The sequence below is a fragment of the Larus michahellis genome, chromosome 4, assembly GCF_964199755.1.
Source record: "Larus michahellis chromosome 4, bLarMic1.1, whole genome shotgun sequence".
In the NCBI taxonomy this organism is placed as follows: Eukaryota; Metazoa; Chordata; class Aves; order Charadriiformes; family Laridae; genus Larus; species Larus michahellis.
In genome coordinates this window covers 10993126-11012732 of record NC_133899.1, presented here as the reverse complement: position 1 = coordinate 11012732, position 19607 = coordinate 10993126, and the positions used below count along the sequence as shown (strand labels likewise).

The 19607-nt window shown below is 37.2% G+C and overlaps 1 protein-coding gene across 2 annotated transcripts in view; it reads right to left on the bottom strand.

Annotated features, from left to right (window-relative positions):
* The window catches only part of LOC141741851 (transcription initiation factor TFIID subunit 4-like), a 141984-nt gene that overhangs the window by 101753 nt on the left and 20624 nt on the right, over window positions 1–19607 (bottom strand). The window contains exons 7-9 of one of the 2 annotated variants that reach the window (XM_074582940.1): window positions 17802–18059; window positions 8135–8240; window positions 3770–3884 (exon numbers count right to left, since the gene is read on the bottom strand). In XM_074582940.1, the coding sequence (XP_074439041.1) occupies window positions 3770–3884; window positions 8135–8240; window positions 17802–18059 (479 nt within the window). The remainder of the gene's footprint in view (window positions 1–3769; window positions 3885–8134; window positions 8241–17801; window positions 18060–19607) is intronic. The other variant, XM_074582941.1, reaches the window with a different exon arrangement.

Genomic DNA, 19607 nt, shown 5'->3' with positions numbered 1-19607 from the left:
GAGACATTATACTCTTGATTCTCTGCTCTCTCACAAGTGAAATTCCATGTTCTTAGGGCAAAGTCCCTACGTGTATGCAAGACTCTGAGCAAGTCTACAAATTCCACGGATCACTAGATGAGCAGCAATCAACAACAGTAAGTTGGATATATACAGTGACTTGAAATTATAGTAACAGCCTCTACTATATTACATCTTATAATGGCATAAATTCTATTTACACAAGTTTATTATAATGCTTATTCTGACTTTAAAGCTTTAATTTTAAATTTCTCCCTAATACTGCTTTGTCATACAATTCACTCACAGTCTACATTGGATCTTCTCACTGATAAGCACAAGGGATGACAGTACATACCACACCTGTGGTCAGCATTCTTTATTTTGAAAAGCATGGGAAAAATACATGATCACCCTATAGCTTGAAATATTTATTTGGAAAAACAAATAAGCTTAAAGTTTAAGGTTTTACATCATATACCATTTTGAGATGAAAACCTGGAAGTTACTCATTTAACACCTACATTAGCTTTCTATCTCTCCTTAAAGGAGAGGCTGCTTTGCACAGTATTAGAGGTAACATCATGCATTTTGATGCATTTTGCCAGAACTATGTTATTAAATTTTAATTTTTAAGAATAAAAATAAAATAACAGGCAACAGGTTCTTTTGGCAAGGCAAAAGAGGTCTGAAAACAAATTTTTTTTATTCCTAGGTAGACACTACTGTAAAATGTTGCCAGTCAGCAGGATAAAATACAAATACTAAAATAAGCTTCAAATTACCTCAGTCACTTCATAGAACTGATTTTGAAAAAAACCCATCGCGCTGGCTGTGTAAAACCTGATACTGACAGGCTCTAAGAGGTTATATATAACTTTGAAATACTGTTTGAGAAAAAGAAAGGTTGCTGTAAAGAGGAAGGAGCATGTGGCTAGCTGGTAAACTATGGCAAACAGATCGTCATCACACACGTTAAGGGAATGGTCCTGTCCACTTCTTGCCCTATTTTACCTGCAATGCCACCGAGCCTTACTCAGTACAGATAGAAAGCGGTAGGATAATACAACACTGAAAACATCTGTCTCCATCCTTGGAGATACGTAGAACTGGACAAGTCCCTGACCTAACCAAACCGGCTCCGAGTCAGAAGTTGGACTAGTTAACCTCCCAAGGTCCCTTCCAACTGAAATTATTCTGACTCAGTATCAGACGGAACAAATGTTTCCACTTCTTCTTTACATTGGCCACAATCTGAACTATGGGTAATAATTACTGCTGTGTTCACTGCCATCGGTGGTAGATGATGTTAGTGGGAGCGCTGAGGTTACCAAACTAGATGGTGATGGACACAGCAGTTGTAGCCAACCAGGCACGCCTCAAAAAGACTTCAGTGGGCCTTCTGCTTGGTCTCTCCCCACTACAGGGACCTCGAGCTGGACTATTATGGTATAAATGTAAGTCTGGATCTCTACCGTAAAAAAACTAAACAAAAAATTACAAAAAATGGAATTCAAATTTCCATCCTTAGGTATTAACATAGTTGAAAAGTCAACTAACTGGAGTTGTCTGTAGTTCTCTCTGAAAAATTTAGCAACAATAAATTTCAATACCAAAAAAGGTGACATAAAATTTCACAAATACAACAGCTTTACATTGCAGAAGTCTTGGGTTGAAAGCTCTACGTCACAGAACAGCTACTCTAATATCCAGTGAACTCATGTAAGCCATTTTACAGTTCATTAATAAATGCTGACATTAAAGGCTGAGCTGTAATTTGCAAAATTCCTAATTGCTACCTCTTTTATGTAATTCTTTCCTGTATTTCCCACAGTCCAGAAGAAATTGAAAATAACAAAGTTCATATTTCCATTTCTAGTGACCAACGCTTTCCTCACAAGAGTGAAAAGCTCAAGTTATTTTAAAGAAAGCAGAATATGAAATAATGAAACAAATATGCAATAATAAAAGACTAAAGGCAAAATAAATTTATACATAACACAACTATTTTTCAAAATTCTTGCTTTGCTTTAGATGCCAGTTTGCCTTCTGGCTAAAAACACATTCTTCACACACGCTGGGAATGTTGAGGAAAACTAGTCAGCATTCAGAGGATTAATACAGATTTCCAGCTCTGTGCCTTTAGGCTCAATAGTCAGACATCTATTTGTCCTCAGGAGAGGTTAGGGGTTGAAATGCAAATATGCAAACAACTGAATTCTTTGTTAAGATATCAAGAAAAAGCTTGATCTTTGCTGCTGTTTAATAAATCCTTGCGATTTTATGGACTTATTTAAATGCAGCTTTGTGTCTTACTATTTTGAAGGAGAAAACAATGCAAGGAAACAAACACATTCATTCTGACTAAAATTTGTTCTCTAGAGGAAAAATGACATACACCCTTGACAGCTTATTTACCAAACTCACTAAAGATTTATTGATTTATCAATCAGTGCCTTGAGCATTTGCTTCTCCCCAAGGGAAAATTAACAATTCCAGCTAACCTAATATATTCTATGTATAAACTAAGTGAATGCAAGAATCAATCCTGGCACAGTTTACAACATCCAGTTAAAAAAATGCTGTCCCTTTTGGTGTATGTAAAATTGAAAGCTATACTAACGAAGAATAAATGCTCATGTTGCTTACAAACATAAAAAATACTTATTAAGACAGTACAATTGAACCCAACAGACATTTTAAATCATTTAAATACTCAGTGGGAGGCAAAAGCATTGGAAAATAAAAAATTGAATGATTTTGCTTCTAGATTAATACTAAGTACTACCACTATTAGTTGCAATACTGACATGCCTCAAAGCAGAGATATTTCAAACAGCTACAAATTCTCTTTTACTTCACCTGCAAAAGCATAAGCCTGAAAATTAATTACTGGTTTGATGATGTCAGAGCAACATAAGCATTCCAGAAGGTGAAAATTAAAATCTTGCGATATTTTGTCATTTAACAAAGAAAGAAAATGTTTAAACACAAGTAAAATGTACTTTCATCAGTGGAAAAAGATTAAAATGATGGTAGCGAAAATAAAATGCAGAAAACATAAGATTAGCTTTTCACTACAAAAAGCAAAAATATCCAAAATATATATAAAAGTTTGAAGTACAGAAGAACTGGTATAGCGGCTCAATGCATCAATGCTACCGTGATGAACCTTTGCAGCACCTGATGACTACAGGGACCCACAGAACGCCCCAGTGCGCACGTGAAGAATAGATACAGCAATGGCTTCTCTTTAAAATCAAGAGCAACAATCCTGCGCACATACACACAAAACCAACCCCAAACCCACTACCAAACCCACGGAGCATTTTCTCTGAGCTGCTGAGGGCACAGGCGCAACTCAGCTGCCGCAGCCCATCCATAGGATGCCTTGTCGGCACAATTAGTATCTTCTCAGCCAGATACGTTCTGTATGAATGTTAGAAATTGATACATAAAACCAACCACGCATTTTTTTTTAAACACTTCATACACATAATTCTTTGCCAGAAGTTTTATTATAATGTGCAGAATTGAAGGCTTTAAACATTAAAAACTGCATTTAGAGAAAAATCCTCAAGACATGTCATGACCCCCTCCCTTTTTTTAAAGCAGAACTAAGCAAATGGCCATCCAATCCCAGTCGGAAAAAGCAGGAATTCTTGTAAAACACCGCCCCCTGGTGTTAAGACAACTCGAAATTCTATTTTATATTTAGGATTCCCCCCCCAACCACCCCCCTGCATTATTTTTTTTATTATTTTTTTACCTGAAAGAACCACCTCCAGGGTCATTCAGCTTGTTTTTCTGATTTGCAGAGACCTGAACACCAAAGCCCCCAGGACTTTTGCTGGCTTGTATTGTTGGTGCCTTCCCTACTGTGCCTGAAAAACACCAAGCAATGTTATTATGAGCTGTCTTAGACAATTTACATCAAAGAACCTTCTGTCCAGGAACTAAATTTAACTGTCTGTAAATTGCAAACAAAGGAAGTTATTATTTTTAAAGATTACACTGCTGAAGAAGAACAATTTAAAGTACAAAATTTATATTAACATTACAGTTTGTTCAATATTTGCAAAATACTGAAGATTCGAAAACTGAAAACCGTTGGCCGTAACAGGTTATAATACACATAATGGCTGTAAGTGTTTGCAATTGCCAGTAAATCACTGTTCTAGATAATCTGCACAGAATAAAGAAGCAGAATTTGAAATGTTCTTAATACAGGTGCTTTAAGTCACAGTCACTCAGGGTATTAACTATGCCTTTTACATTTTTTAATACATTTTTTACATTGTTCTTTGTTGCAGTGAAAAACATGTATTTTCAGAGTTGAAAACATTATTTTAAAGTGTTTTATATTGTATGTAAAAGAAAGAACACTGTTGTATAATTTGACATAACCCTCCTCATAAAGGTTGTCTTTTACTTTCTTATTTCGAAAACGATGATTTGAAGTAATTCGTTATCTGTATCTAGACTTTACAGGTCCATATGTAGAAGTAAACCTGGGCTTTCTAAATGACCCGAAGTGTGATGGACATTCAGCTTCTTGTGACAGTACATTAAAAAATGGGTATTAATTCCTCTCTGACATTTGGAAAAATCTAACCAAAAACAATCACAGATTTATGTTGCTAATTAGTAAATCAACAGATCTTTATTATCATTATTAAAAATATTGTATCAGTATGCAACTGAAAAAACATCGACAAATGAAACTTTTGGAGTAAGCCCTCCTTTGCCGCTTAAACATGTTTGCTTGGGTTATATTTTGTGTTTCCTTTAATCCCACCTGTATGTGAAAATAATTAATTCATACGCCTACTTGACTTAAAAGGTCTCACCCTTTTCCTGTATATCACTCAATTTTATTGAGTGTTACATGCCCATAGTGTTTGAGACTATGAGAAGTACATGAAAGTTATTCCTGCACATCTCTGACTCAATTGCGTATAAATGGCATGGTATGAACCTTACTCTACTGAGTTATGTTATTTTTCTTTCATGAATTACAAAAACCTGAAACACAACTATCCCACAAAATGTTTTTAAGAACACTTCTTTGCTAAAACAAAAGTGTTCGCTTTGAATGAGTCCATCATTACTTTTTTTAAGTCTGCATCAACTTCAACATATGATCTTAAAGTGAAACTAATTTGACAGTGTTCATTCAGTTCTTCAATCTGTGTAAAAAAACTCTTGTGTGGCCTCTCACCATTAGCAAATACAAAACAAGGTTTCGGACTTTAGGCTCCAAGCCTGGGGAACAAAAATATTTTGTCATCAGAATATTCAAAGTCCATGAGATGTCACAGATAGCATTAGCTCACGGACCACACAATTCATCTATTTCAGATGAATTAATTGAAAGGTTTTCTACTAAGTGAACTGGAAGGAAAGAAATAATACAATAATAAAAATTAGCAGATCTCTGCTTTCTACAATTAACATCTAGGAGACTAAAAGCGTGTTAACCTTGAAAATTACTGCCATGGCAAAATTAAGGTAACAGTGTCACTCCTCCAGAATTAATATTGTATTCCTTTAGAACTAGCATCAAGGGTTTGTTCTCTACGGATGGTGTCTTTTGATTAAAAAAAACCCCCAAAACAGTACAGCAACAAAGTAGTTAACTTCTTGGGCTCAGGAAAACAGTATGTCTACACTGGATATGGAAAATTAAATCTCACTTTCTTTCACGCCATGTATATGTAATTCTACTCAAATGGATCTGGCAAAGTAAATAAAGTTTTGGGATGACATACAAGTTTTCTGGTTTAAATCACAACTGTTCATGATTAAGCAGTTAGACACCAAATATGGCTAAAACGTCAATTTATATTATGAGGCATGGCATATTTTGAAAATTAGAATCACCTGTGGACTTCGATACTCCATGGGATTGGTAATGGCATACAGAGTCTTTCACCACTGGGTCCTCATATCAAATTTTAAGTAGCGTAATCTAGAGAAATAAGCCCAAATTTAGGAGCTTATAAATTCCTAGTTGTATTTCTGCACAAGTTCAATAGCTGCAATGAATACTCTGGCTAATTATTTAATTCTTTGGCTCAATTCCCTGATCCATAAGGTGCAATTCACCTAATTATTATACTGCTTTGATAAAGGAGTGTGATTTTTTTGTGCAATAACTATAGTGTTACTTCCCCTGGTGTGGAAGTAGTTTTATTAATATAAAAGTCCTTAAAGCCTGCCAATTTTATCTATACTACTGTTTTAAGAAGCATTACAGTGTGTTCACATGGATGCATTAATACAAATGTAAAGATGCATTACACTAGGAGCTTCCCTCCTGTCCCAAAAGGAAAATGCAGCATTGTGTGGAAGTCAGCTCAGTTCTGCTGTAACTAGCCTTAATGAGTCACACCCCATGGAATTATATAGTGTACTTTTCTATATAGACCACATCCTTTTCCAGTATCTTGCCTCCTTCAACAGGCTAGTGTAAAATATCACTATACTGGTATTTACAGTATAAAGTTTTAACAATATATCAAGATCAAAATAAACTGGTATCTGACAGTGCCACAGCGGCATTTCTTCCAGCTGCAAGCACACAAGCGGACTTTTCCCTAGACGAGGGCTGCAGGATGAGCTGTTTTACAATGGGACGTTTTCTAAATTTCTGTTTGCTCTGTCTGTGTAATTAAAACAACATAGTGGTGAGCTTAAATGAGCTTGTAAATAGGAATAAGCTCACCTGAAAGCAGGGCTTTGCATGAACTGGCCTTTGTGAACCATTGTCTTCCTTAAGCCAAACTGCCAGCTCAGTTGTATTTCATTGGCTGATCAATGGCTATCGTGAATAAATTTATATTTGAATCCACTGTTTAAATGGCAGGTGCCAGTGCCATGCAAATTCTTGGCCACTGTTCACCTTCACAACTTAGCGAGACTGAACACGCAAAGAAATGAGATCAGCCTTCACTCTCAGACACATTAGTCAGAAGAGAAAGTTCAAGCTGTAAGATGCTGAACACCTTTCCTGTTAATAAACTCGGGACATGAGTATCAGTGCTATCAAATATACACCTTGTACAACAAGTAAATGCATTTCTTCCTAACGTGGAAAAAACAGCCTACAGGATTGCAGTGACAGCTTGGTCTCCATGTCCGTTCAGCCTTTGGATTCTCTGAAGAGCACAGAGCAAGCAGAACACCGATTTCTATTAACTGTGATCACTGGGGTTTTGATGCTTTCTTTTCCCAAGGAAAATAGAAAAGACCAAGCAATAAAGTCAAATAGGCAGCAATAGCTTTTATGTACATTTAAACTAATTTGATTTCTGATTTGATACCTGAAGATGACAAGCTCTGTATTCCATTACAAACCCTCAGTCATCTCAATGCCCACATCCAAAAAGATAATCTCACACGTAACCAGGAAAAATAAAAACCGAGCCCAGCAGGTCTATGGTGGAAAGAAACAAACGGATATATATTACAAAGTAAGAAGGCTTCAAGAACCCTCTTACTATGTGGGAGGTATCAGCCAGCCGTTAATCCACCTGTGCAGAGCCAGATGAGGAGGTTGTGTACAACCCCTGGCCGGCTCCCCTGGCTCCCCACGGCTGCTCTCACTCCCTGACCTCACCAAAGTGTGAACATACCAGCAGGGGAAAAAGCAGCAAGCGTGTGGGTTGAGAAGTTCCTCTAGGACTCCTACCTTGCCCTCTGTAGCTGCAGAGACAGCGACTATCACATTCCGCTTCAGGAGTAAGAGTTAAAAGTAGGATGATTGAATTGAGGCATCCTCTAGGTTTCAGGAAAAAAAAAAAATGAAGAATTTCTTTCTTGGCCCAGAGTTAGAGCTTAGGCCAGCAAGAGCCAAGGTCCTGACTTGTTTCAGAACCTTCCATGCAAAACCACTGAGTAAGGAGCTAAGCATGTGAGAGTTTAGTCCTAAAGTTGTTTCAAAACATTTCACCATGTTGGTCTGAAATACCTTGAAACTGCAGAGTGAAAACATGCATTCCTCAGCCAGCATGACGTAAAAATAAATGTCAAGCCTGCCAATGTCAACACTGTTTTTCCCATGCTACTAGTTTGTAATTACAATGAAATTCATACAAAGGTAACAATCTCACTAAAACATTTAAACCCATACCTTGTGGTCTAATGGTCTGAGTTATTACCACTGGCATCCTAATCTGGGTAGTCTGGCAAGCAGGGGTTCGTTTCACAGTTTGAGCAGATGTTGACTGGATAATCTGCTATTATTAAAAAAAAGTATACTTATATTATACTCTTTATACACAAACACACACAACGTAAATATACTAATACCTGTAATTATTAATATAAGCATGTGGATCTCTAAAAGCGCAACCAGCTAGTGACAAAAGTCATATTCATGTAATGTATGTGGTTGTGTGTGTGTGTATATACCTATTTTGTCATTACGCTTTGAAAAAAAATGAATAACATTTGACACAAATGTCATATGTCACAACTTTCATCAAAAATATAGTTCAGAATAGTAAGGTTTAATATTAAAGTTTAGACTTTTGTCTTCAGAAATTTTACTGGAAAGAAAAGCATTTTTGTAGAAGAAAATGCTGCAATAATTTTAGTGGTATCCACCTATAACCGTTAAGCCTTTCACTACATATCTATGCCTTTCAAAGAAAATATATGCTAAAAGTAAATTCTAAAATATTATGAGTTCCAAAGTCAGATATACACAAGAAAGAAAACAATGCTTTGCGGTGATCATACATTCTTCATCTTTAAATGTTAACTGGATATTCTCAAGGTTTTACTTACTACTAAGCCAAGTTCTGAAGTCCTTACCCAAAACTGAAACCCAGGCAGAAACTTAGAATTTGACCCATAAACAAATCAAATCAAAAAAGAAAAAAGCCGAAAGGGTCATGTCTAAGCAACAGCAAAATGTATGTTCATGAAATCAGGGACGAAGTAGGCACAGATGTAATGAACAGAAGATTCAAAAAGACGATGCAGAGCTGGAAAAAAACACCCATAAACAAACTTTGGTAACAAACCACAGCAAATAGCTGTGAATAAGATTACAACCACAACTCAGGCATGACAACTTCAGAAGTCATATGTTCTCCACAGTTAAAACTACGCTCCTCCCACTGCGCGATGTGCCTGCTGCTCTGGAATGACGCAGCTTCGTCCCGCACCCACCGGACACAGCGTTCCCACACTGCACACCGCTACCGCACCTTTATTCAACACCAGACAGCATTATTCTTACAAAGTGCATCTAAAGCCATATTCCTAGCTGAATAATAACCGGCCAAATTCCTGGCTTCAAAGTATGCTATGGAGAAAAGGAAAGGAGAAACAGGATTTTCAAATGAGATGTAAAAGCAGAGAATGAAGAGGCTACGGAACAAACAGGAAATTGTTCCAATGGCAGGAACGAGGGCTCCCAAATGGGAAGGGAGAGAGGTGAAAACTACAAATAAGAAAATAGTAATGAGGGAACAAGACCTGTAATGTCGTCTGGAGAAAAAACAAATAGGGCCATTTTGAAGTTACAAAATTGCATTCTGTACATCCTAAAATAGTAAAAGTTGAGAAGTCATAATAAACCTGTGGAAGTAGAAGCATTAGCAATAGCTACCTCGCAGAAAGAGAAAAGGGGAAAAAAGATTAAGGATTCATCTTCAACTATGGACACTGAAGGAAAACGGAGCGTTTGTACTAAGCACAGAAATGGAGCAATTGGATGTAAGCGTACTTGGTCAAGACAGGCAGTGAATAAATAGTGACACTCAGAGGAGAAAGAATGAAGTAGCTACCATGCTCAAAAACAGGAAAGAAATAGAGGTGATCGGTGAAAATGAGGGGAAAAGTTGAATTTGACTGCATTTTGATGCACAGGAAACATGTACAAGTGCATTTTAATACATAAGGAGACAGAATAGCCTACAGAAAAAAAGCCTGCATTGGTAAAAAAAGGAGAACATTGAAACATTTACAATAATTTATTGGACGAGTTTTCAGATGATAGTGAATAAAAGCAGCCATACCTTAACTGGCCAGAAACCAGGCCAAAAAGGAGATGTGCGTAACCTGTGGACAGAATTACTATCTGGTATTACAGTAATCATCTGCGATTAGATTTCCCCCCCCCCCCCGTGAAGCAAGTAACTTCTACAGTTTACAATCAAGTGCTGTTTCACCCCATTAATATTTTCACGTGAATGCCCTAAAAAAAATGAGCCACTAACACCATTAAAGATAGGACAGTATATAACCATTTAAGATGACATAAGTAATGGCAATATTTTTTTACTATCAAATATGTTCAAAAAATTTCCTTTAACAAGTACTGTACTAGGGCTTCCATGTATGTAAAAGTGCTGAAAGTGTAGAAAATGATTGAGAAATAAACTTTTCCAAGGGACACAGATCAAAATCATCATCTTAAATTCCATATGGAAACCAATCAGGACAAGCACGTCCTCTCTAAAAGGAACAACTGCACCTGAACTCAGAGCAAAGTTCTACACTAACTTTAATTCCCGTTTCTATACAGTTGTAAGATATGTTTCAACACAGATGTAATCTTCAGATCTGGAAGTGATTAAGGAATGAACATTAGCAATTTGTTACTGAAACAGAATGTGTAATCTTTTTTGCAGACAAACAAGGGACATAGTAAAAACTGATGAATCAGAGGTAACTGACCCTACATTAAAATTTATAAACAATCTAAACCACCTTTCATCAATTAAATTAATACAAACTGTTCTAATCCTCTTGCCTACTTTCCCAGCAACATAAACATTACTGTTATGTCCTTAACTTGGCCCAAAAAGTATAGACAATGACTAAGGTACTAGCAAGATAGTCTGGGAGATTATTAACTTAACCAAATTATTCATATTTCTCACAGCCTAAAAATACACACAATGAGTGTACCGCGTCTAATGTTATCTCTTTATATGCTGAATCCCAAATGATCAGTTCCTAAGCACCAATTTGGTAACCCAGACTGAGCCAGAAGATACAGAAGTGGATGTTTCAGTACATTGAGGTTATCAGAGGCATTACTGCAGCCTTCAGAAAAGGGGAGACCTTCCTGCTGTCCGGAACCACCTAATGGGGAGACGTAGAGAAGACAGAGCCTGACTTTCTCAGAGGTGCAGAGCAGAAGGATGCAACACAATGGGCATAAGTTGCAACATGGGAAATCTCAATCTAATATGAGGAAAATAAAATAATTTACCATGAGGGTGGGCAGGCCCTGGCACAGGTTTCCCAGCAAGGCCATGTAATCTCATCTTGAAGACACTCAAACTGTGCCTGGTCAAGGCCCTGGGCAGCGTGCTAACCCGTGAGCAGGAGGCTGGACTAGCCACCTTCAGAAGTCCTTTCCAGCCTCTTACCACTACTGCCATTATCATAATACCAATGATCCTATAAAGGTGCTGAGTCACAAAAGTAACAAGACAGAATACAAAAGCCTTCAAAGTTTACAGAAACTGTTCATCATCCCATCTCCACTAAAAAGAAGGGAAGCCATTTTCATTATTTCTTTCACTGAAGACAACAAGCACAACAGCAGAACAACAACAGCAGCACAGAAAATCAAAAAGACCTAATGTGATTTAGCCATTGCCTGGATTTGATGATGAGTTTGGAAAATACTGAAATTACAATCAAGACAGTGCCGAGACAGCAAGTACTGTCATATACCAGTGTAGTCCTTTTCAATCTATCAGTTAAAAGTTGAAGAATCATCTCCCAGGCTGCTGCACTTTGGAGTCTTCAAGGAACACATTGAAGCAGGAAAGTGAGGGCATTGCTTCTCCGATTGCAATACGTGAAAAGCTACCTAAATTATTTTCCATAAATTAACATGTTTCTGCAAAATAAGATGCACATTTCTCACAACAGAAAGTATTTCCCTCTTTTGTCATTTCACCTTTCCGCTTTTCCCCTTAACTGTCATCTTTCAACTCTACCAGTCACACTCACTTTGATTCCCCATTTGTCTGCTCCTCCAGCCAAGTTCCTTCTCTCACTTCCGCCTGCTTCAGACTACTATCTCCATTTCTGAAGTTCACTTTATTGCCACATCTGTAAAAAGGGATGTTTACACCAAGGCGCTTCCACAAAACCAGCAGACTTATGAAGATGCAAAAAGGATATTTAACAGTTGCACTACTGATAACCAGAATAACAAAGCGGTGACAGCTGAAATACTTCTTTTTCTTAAGACCCTTCTTCCAAAAGCTTAAATTCAATAACTATAAGAGAATGAAGTAATAGAGCTCTCTGATCCTAACTCAAGCCAAGAGGCGATGATCGTACTGCGACTGGTGGGAATCTTCTACCGTGTATGTTACTGCAGGACAAAGAACAGATTAGAGATGTGAACACAGACCAGTAACTAACAACACAAATGACCAACAAATACAGACCGAGAAAGAATTCAGCCAAAGCATATAAAATGTATAAAAGTAGAAAGACTGGTAATTCTGTTCTCTTTCTCTTACCTAAACAGGAGATGCTAAATAAAAAGGAAAGTTACTACCTACAACCCACTGAAAGGAAAAGTCCTTCAGGACAATTAGATTAGAACTCACTGCTTAAGTTTTGGAGAACAAGGATTTTGCAAGTCTCTGCAATCCGGATACTCCTTTACTGATGCAGACACATGGGGTCCCAGCGATGGGCTGCCCCTTGACAGGCTGCATCATCAGCCTGCCTCAATTCACATAAATCACACTCTGCACCAAAAGCATCTGATCCAAAAGCTCAAGCATATCCAATACAGCAATAGGAACAAAAGCATAGGAAATAGAAGCTGCTGCAAAGAATGGAAAATCAAAAGTAAATTTGGAAAATACATCCTTTACCAAGCATTTTTTCTCTCAATTAAGTTAAAAAAAAAGTACCATGGAAAGAAGAAACAAGCCACTTGTAAAAGTACAAAATTCAGAATGGCTATGGTCTGAAATGACATTTATCTTCACTCATGAGTAAACACTTGCTAACTCACTTGTGGCTATGCCACTTGTGATTTATCAGCCTACTCACTCCTGAAGATAAATGTCATATCAAACCTCAGTCATCATGTAATCTGGCAGCATTAACTTAAAACGTTCATGCTTTTATGGGCCTAGAATTCCTGTTTACCATTGTTTACCATGCTGTAATAGTAGCAGTTACAATTTTTCAACTGTGCCTCAATATTTGTGTAAGCAATTCTTTTTCTTCCCAAATTAAAAAAAAAAGTTTTTTTTTTTAAAACTCAGCATGTCATTTTTAATGCTAATATGAGAACAATATTATTCCATTGAGTATATGTCTTCAAAGCAGCAATGAAGAAAAATAAACCCCAAAGACACTGGATCACTTGTCCCTCCTGCTCCCCAGTTTATTACACAGTTCTTCCTACAGAATTTCACCTGGTCTCATTTGGAATGTTTTCAATTATGTCTTTTTTATCACCGCCTTTGGGAGCCTGATCCACCATCCAACCATCTGCGTTACTGTAGGATATTTTGCCTTATAACCTGCCTAAATCCTACTTTGCTTAGTTATATGCTGTTATTCGTATTTATACTCTCTTAGCCCGCTCTAAATAATTCATCGATATACTTTGGTGTTTAAACCCTTAAAATATTTCTGTTTTTTATGCTCCCCCCTTTAGTCAATTTTTGTCCAAGTTATGTGGGTTTAATTCTCTTAAGCTTTCCTTTTAGTCTTTGCTATCAAGTCTGTCCTTTAATTGCCATCTTTTGTTACTGGTTCCCAAACAGCATTCATCGCCAATATCCTCCTTATATTAAGGTATAGCCTGCAAAATTCTGAAAGTAAAGTCCATGATAACAACTCAGAAAACTACTAGGCTGGATTTCAAATAGGCATACAATCTGTCGAGTATATACTTTGCTGCTGTTAATGGATCCCGGCCCTCTACTGCTCAACAGATATTTTTATTTAAATTTTATTGTACATGAAATTCCAAGTCAGCGACTAGATCTTTATCAGTTCATTAATAGAAACTATTCCTTTTACCCCAATAGCCATCTTTTACTCTTCCATTTCTAAGCTGCCTTGCACACAGGACAAAAAGAAAATTATCCCCTGTGAGTGACTAAAGTGTGTACAAGTGACAATCGTTCAACAACACAAAACCGATGCCAGAAAAAGCTTCAGTAGAGAATTAAAAAGCAAAGCGGAACATCCCCATATAACATAATGCTTATTCTGCTGTTGTAGCTTGTTTCCAAATTCCATTATTCTCTCTCATTTTGTGGAGCCTCCAACCACTATGACAGTCCCTGGAAAAGTCTTAGTAAATGTTTTAGCAAATACTATTCTAACGTAACTTAGAATATGGTGAAATCTCCCCTCTGGACACTGTGCACAATTTACTGCAGCAACAACAGTCCAAATGTATTTCTATATAGCTTTCATAAACCTAGACCTGCATAAATCTTTATATTGCTTTGCATACAATTAAATTTGTTTTCATCAAGATGGATCGCTTTGAATTTCTTACTGTTTCTTTATCATTTAAATTTAATAATTGGCTTCAACCTTCAGGAGTACTTTCTCCTTACGATGCAGTGTCAACACAATACATGAAGTGCTAATCAATCTCCATTTCTCATCAATCTGCTTACAACTTCAACACATTTAATAAAGAACGTCTCTCGTATTCATAGAAATTTTATCTGCTCTAACACCCAGAACAGGAAGGGTAATGTCTACATATATAAGGCTATATAGAGCTCCTGCCCCCTAAGAATGACAACTTAGACAAACTTTGAACATTGCACTTAAACAATTAAAAAAATTGATTGCTGGCTTATCTCATTAGTGTCTCATCAATAAAATATTAGCCTAAGATTTTTCCCCTTTTCCCTAGCTGGTAGTAGCTACCAGTGCTAACAGCTCTTTAAAGCATAGATTTTTCATAGGTTTGGAACATGATTCCAGTACTTTACAAAACAGATAAATAAAATATTCTCCTCTTTCATCTCCACTAACACTATACATTTTAATGCTGACGTCTCCTTTGCTCAATCTACATTGCATGCTGAACAGTGCACACGGAATTCCCATAGTGCAAGATACCTACACATAACTGGGAGAAGTATCACCACATTGGACCCCTTTGTAAAACAGAAAAGTCCAAAGAAAGGAACGGCTAACAGATTCTCCACATTTTCAAAGAAACTAGCCTACTGTAAACTGGCTGGTATGAAAGGATCTCTATTCCAAAGCAGGCTTGCCCTTCTGCAGCTGGGCAGTTTGCAAAGCCAGCCGGAACGCTCTCCAGTGAGCTCCAGGCTGGGAAAATCTGGAGCTTGGCCAGTTTCCTCCCCTGGTGCTGGGCACCCCTGGGCAAGCCAGCTGTAGCCTTCCTCTGCTGGACACAGCCCTGACAGGACAGCCAGCAGCTCCTTGCTCTGCTCTGATTTTGGAGAGCTCTAAGAAGTGTGAAGAGTGTGATCAGCGTCACCACAAAAAAGTCAATACTTACAAACAGTTACGAGTGCAATACGGAGATGCTGCTGGGTTGTCTGCTTGGCACCCCAGTTGATGGTTGTTGTGGTACGTAAGATTTTTTTATGCAGTAACTCAGTGTCTGATGCTGCTTTTGTCTGTACAGAACTAATTTGAGGGCCATTAAGAAGTGTTTGGTTAATGTAATGTTTGGTTTTATTAATGAAATCCTGATAAATTGAAAGTAAATACAGAAAGCCAGTTTTGCAATAAAGCCAATAAATTATGATTTTTAATGTATTCACTTCTCCCTAAATATCTTCTAGACAAGGAATAGCATTAAGCATAGTTTTGCTCTACACGGTTTGCTACCTTTTGGAAACGTAGCAGTCACTTCATGCACCCAATAAGGTGAAAATTCAGTCCTAGACCTAGACCTCCTTACAAACAGAAAAACAACTTCTCCTGCCCATCACATCAGCCTCCACAATATATATATTACTCCAGCAGTTTTCGGCTCCCTCTCATTGCATAGGTATGTCGAATAAGATGACAGAGCAACTCTTCCCATTGCTAATCTCTACTCAGGTTAACATCACGACAGCTCACTTTGAGTAGGCACTGACATGCGAGACAGGCACAGAAGGTGTCACTCCCATAAATTTGGCTTCATCCCATTCAGAAAATACTCCACAAGAATTAGAATCAGAAGATAAGAATTCCTGTGGACTTACTGACACATTTTTGTTCTACATCAGTGTATCTCAAAAGGTGGGGAGCAACCTGCCTAGCAGGCACAGGAATGTGTAAAGCAGGTTGCAAAACACTGGAAAAAGCCCTGTTACCTGGCAGTAGGTTAGTTCTAAGATTGTGGCATGAGGTAAGGTTAGACTTAGTGGCCATGAGCATTTATCCTTTTAAGGAACCTGTCAGAAACTTGCTTTCCCCAGGACAGGGAGTAATTTTTACACCTACTGCTTGTAACCAGCAGGAGTTCCTGCTCCCCTCCCTGCAAGAACCAAAGCTACTGTCAATTCAGTCTTACAAAACATGGACGAACAAAAAGAAGTCACAAAAAGTCTGATTAATACAACAGTCTTTCTAATGAATACAACAGTCCAGAAGGGGTGCGTGGACCATCTTAGAAAAAGAAAGAATGCAAGTGGCCAAACAGCAAGCAGCTGAGTCAAGGTGCAAAACATCCAAATGTCTTGCTTGTTTTACATAAGCCAGTCAGAAGTCTTAGCATCTAAGATGTTCTTGCACATTAAAACTATGCTCACTAAAGGATGGTAAAATCATATTAATTTCATTGTAAAGTTAGTAATTTAACTGCTAGAAAGTATTTGTAAGGTTTAAGAGACATGTCTCAGATTGTGCACTGCCACTTTTAAATTAAAACAAAAGAAATACTCTCTCTCCACACACCTTAAAATTATTTATATCCTTCATAGAGCCTGTAAACTTAAGGATAGATCACTGTAAGATTTTACATTATCAAATGTGCATTTCTGAATCTTGATAATATAAATTTTTACAACCTGATACACCCTCTGGAACTTGTCAATTTGATTTTGAAACCTAAGTCAAGCACTTTACTCATACATACACAGAAACCACAGACAAACTCTTATGTCTTTGCTTGAAGGATGATGATGCCTGTATGCACTCAAGGCCTTGTAAAAATCCTAGGCATATTTTAATTACAACTGTAAACACACACGCAAGATGCTACCTAGCAGCAGGATATATTCACTGCACTCTCAGTGAGTAACTGGCTGTACAGTTGCCTTATCAATAGTGCCTTTGAAATTAATGACTCTAAGCACATACTACTCCAATATGCACAACAATGATATATTTCAGTAAATAAAAAAGCATGGCACTATTTCTAAACAAAACATGCTGGTACAGTACAGCTATTCTTCTGCAATATTTTATAACTATGTCTAGAAGAGTTTAAAATGAGACAGAGTCAATTTTAATGCAGACTAATCTAAGCAAAGCAGCATACCTAATGACATACTAAAAATTACACTCTAAGTCTTGAAAAGCTTCCTGTTCTATATCTGTAATTAACTCAAATTCCACTGTGCTTGTATAACAATCACTGTATTCCAGACAAAAGGCCAAGAGCTTACTTGCTTAAATTCAAGCTATGTTAATAATGTTATCTAAACATGTGAACTGCCATAAAATGAGGTACTACTATATATCACAGAATACGATACAAACAAAAAAATATTTTCCCCAACAAGCTGCAATAAAAATAACATTGAGAACTGCTATGCAGTTTGTTAAGAAATTCTCTTTTATACTACAGTACCTACCAGTTGAGAACTCTGATTTGACTGTACCACCTTAACCTGAGGAGGCTGCACTGTATTTGATACAGAGACTGTGCAAATGTTGTTTGGTTGCCTTATTCCTATTGTCTGCGTTGTGACAACAGCGGAAATGCTTCCAGAGGCAGATTGAGGTATAACTTGTGATAGCTTGGTTTGTTGAAGCGACTGCTGAGACGGCTGTCCTTGCAAAACTGAATGTTGACTATTCAGTAAAGATTGTCTCAATGCAGGTAGACTTTTCTAAAAACAGAAGAAAGTTTATGAAATATCAAATTCAGCAGGCTGACAAAAAAATATTTTTAAATTTGCTATTTGCTGTAAACATAATTAAAATAATGCAGCTTTCTTTACAATTTTACTGTCTGCCTATTCGTCAAAAAGAAATAAGACTGAACATATTTTGTAAGAGACAAAGTACAGTTTACATTTTTAGTAAGCTTTCAATTTGGATTCACCATAGAATAGCAGCAACCCTGTAGATTTTAATGTGCCCTAATTCCACCATAGCAGTAAAATATAACACTCCCCTCCTCAAGACTACCTAGAACTGGTAGCTTAGGTCTTTGGAAGGGTGAAAAATGGAAATAGAAAAGGCAGAACCATAGGAACAAGCCTATTCCCATCACATGCTAGAAGCAGCAGGCTGCACCAATTTACTTCTCCTGACATGCCTCCAGTACCTAGAACGCGATGATTTAACTGTCGATGCCCTACAGCAATCGCTGTTTACTGTATTATTACTGATCTAATGTATTCTGACTGGATTAGAAAAGTGTACTATTGTATGCTTCGTGTCCAGACCAGTTCAACCAAAAAAATAAGAGTTCTAAAACGCTATACTGTACCTTCATGAATAAACTTTTTACTTTTTAAGTGGTAGTGTTCTTTTGAAGTGCTCCCCCCAGGCAGCTGTAGAATGCAACAGTGTTTAGCCCAAGCTACAGTTCTTTCTAAACTTCTAGTATTTATTTAAAAACTTAATGCCCATTGCCAAGAAAGGACTTCAAAGAAAGGAAACAAGTTAAAACTTAGCATGATGCTAGAGGTGCCTGCAGTGTAAGAGCAGGAAAAGGCACAAATAAGGGTTAATGATAACTTGAGAAAACAGAAGGAGACGGAGAAAGTTTTGAAGAAAAGCTGAAGGGAGAGAAGAAAGAGAGGAAATCTGCCCTAAACTGAGACGATTTGGACTAGAAGAAAAGTGCTTTTAAAATTATAGCTGTGGCTTTGCTGGGGCATAATTAAACACACTTTGTATGTTTGTATATAATCTTGCATATGGAAGCTATTGTAGCTAACGTACAAGAACCAATTACAAGTTAAGTTTAGCCTCACATACACTAACTTAGGACCAAACAACAACTCCATTTGGTATCACATTAGAACTTCTATTATAGCTTAGTTCCAGATTACAAGCAGGATCGGCTAATCAATTTTTTTTATATATTTTCTATCCAGTTTAGATTTTCACAATCACCATTACACATGCATTGAAAGTTATTGACTCAAACATAGATTACAAAAACAATGTAGAAAAAGCGTATTAAATTACTCAAAGCATTCTATAGAAATAACTTGTGACTTCCAGATCTTCACAAAAAATGACCTACCGCCACAGAAAAGTACATGGATATATGTAACACTAAAGGATCACTACAGAATAGACAAGAGATGATTTTTCAAACTACGGAGTAACTGCTTTTTAATATAAATCTAATTACTACAATGTTCTAGATCAGGGCTACTCAAGCGGTAAACTCCACATCAGCTCTGGACAACAAATACATT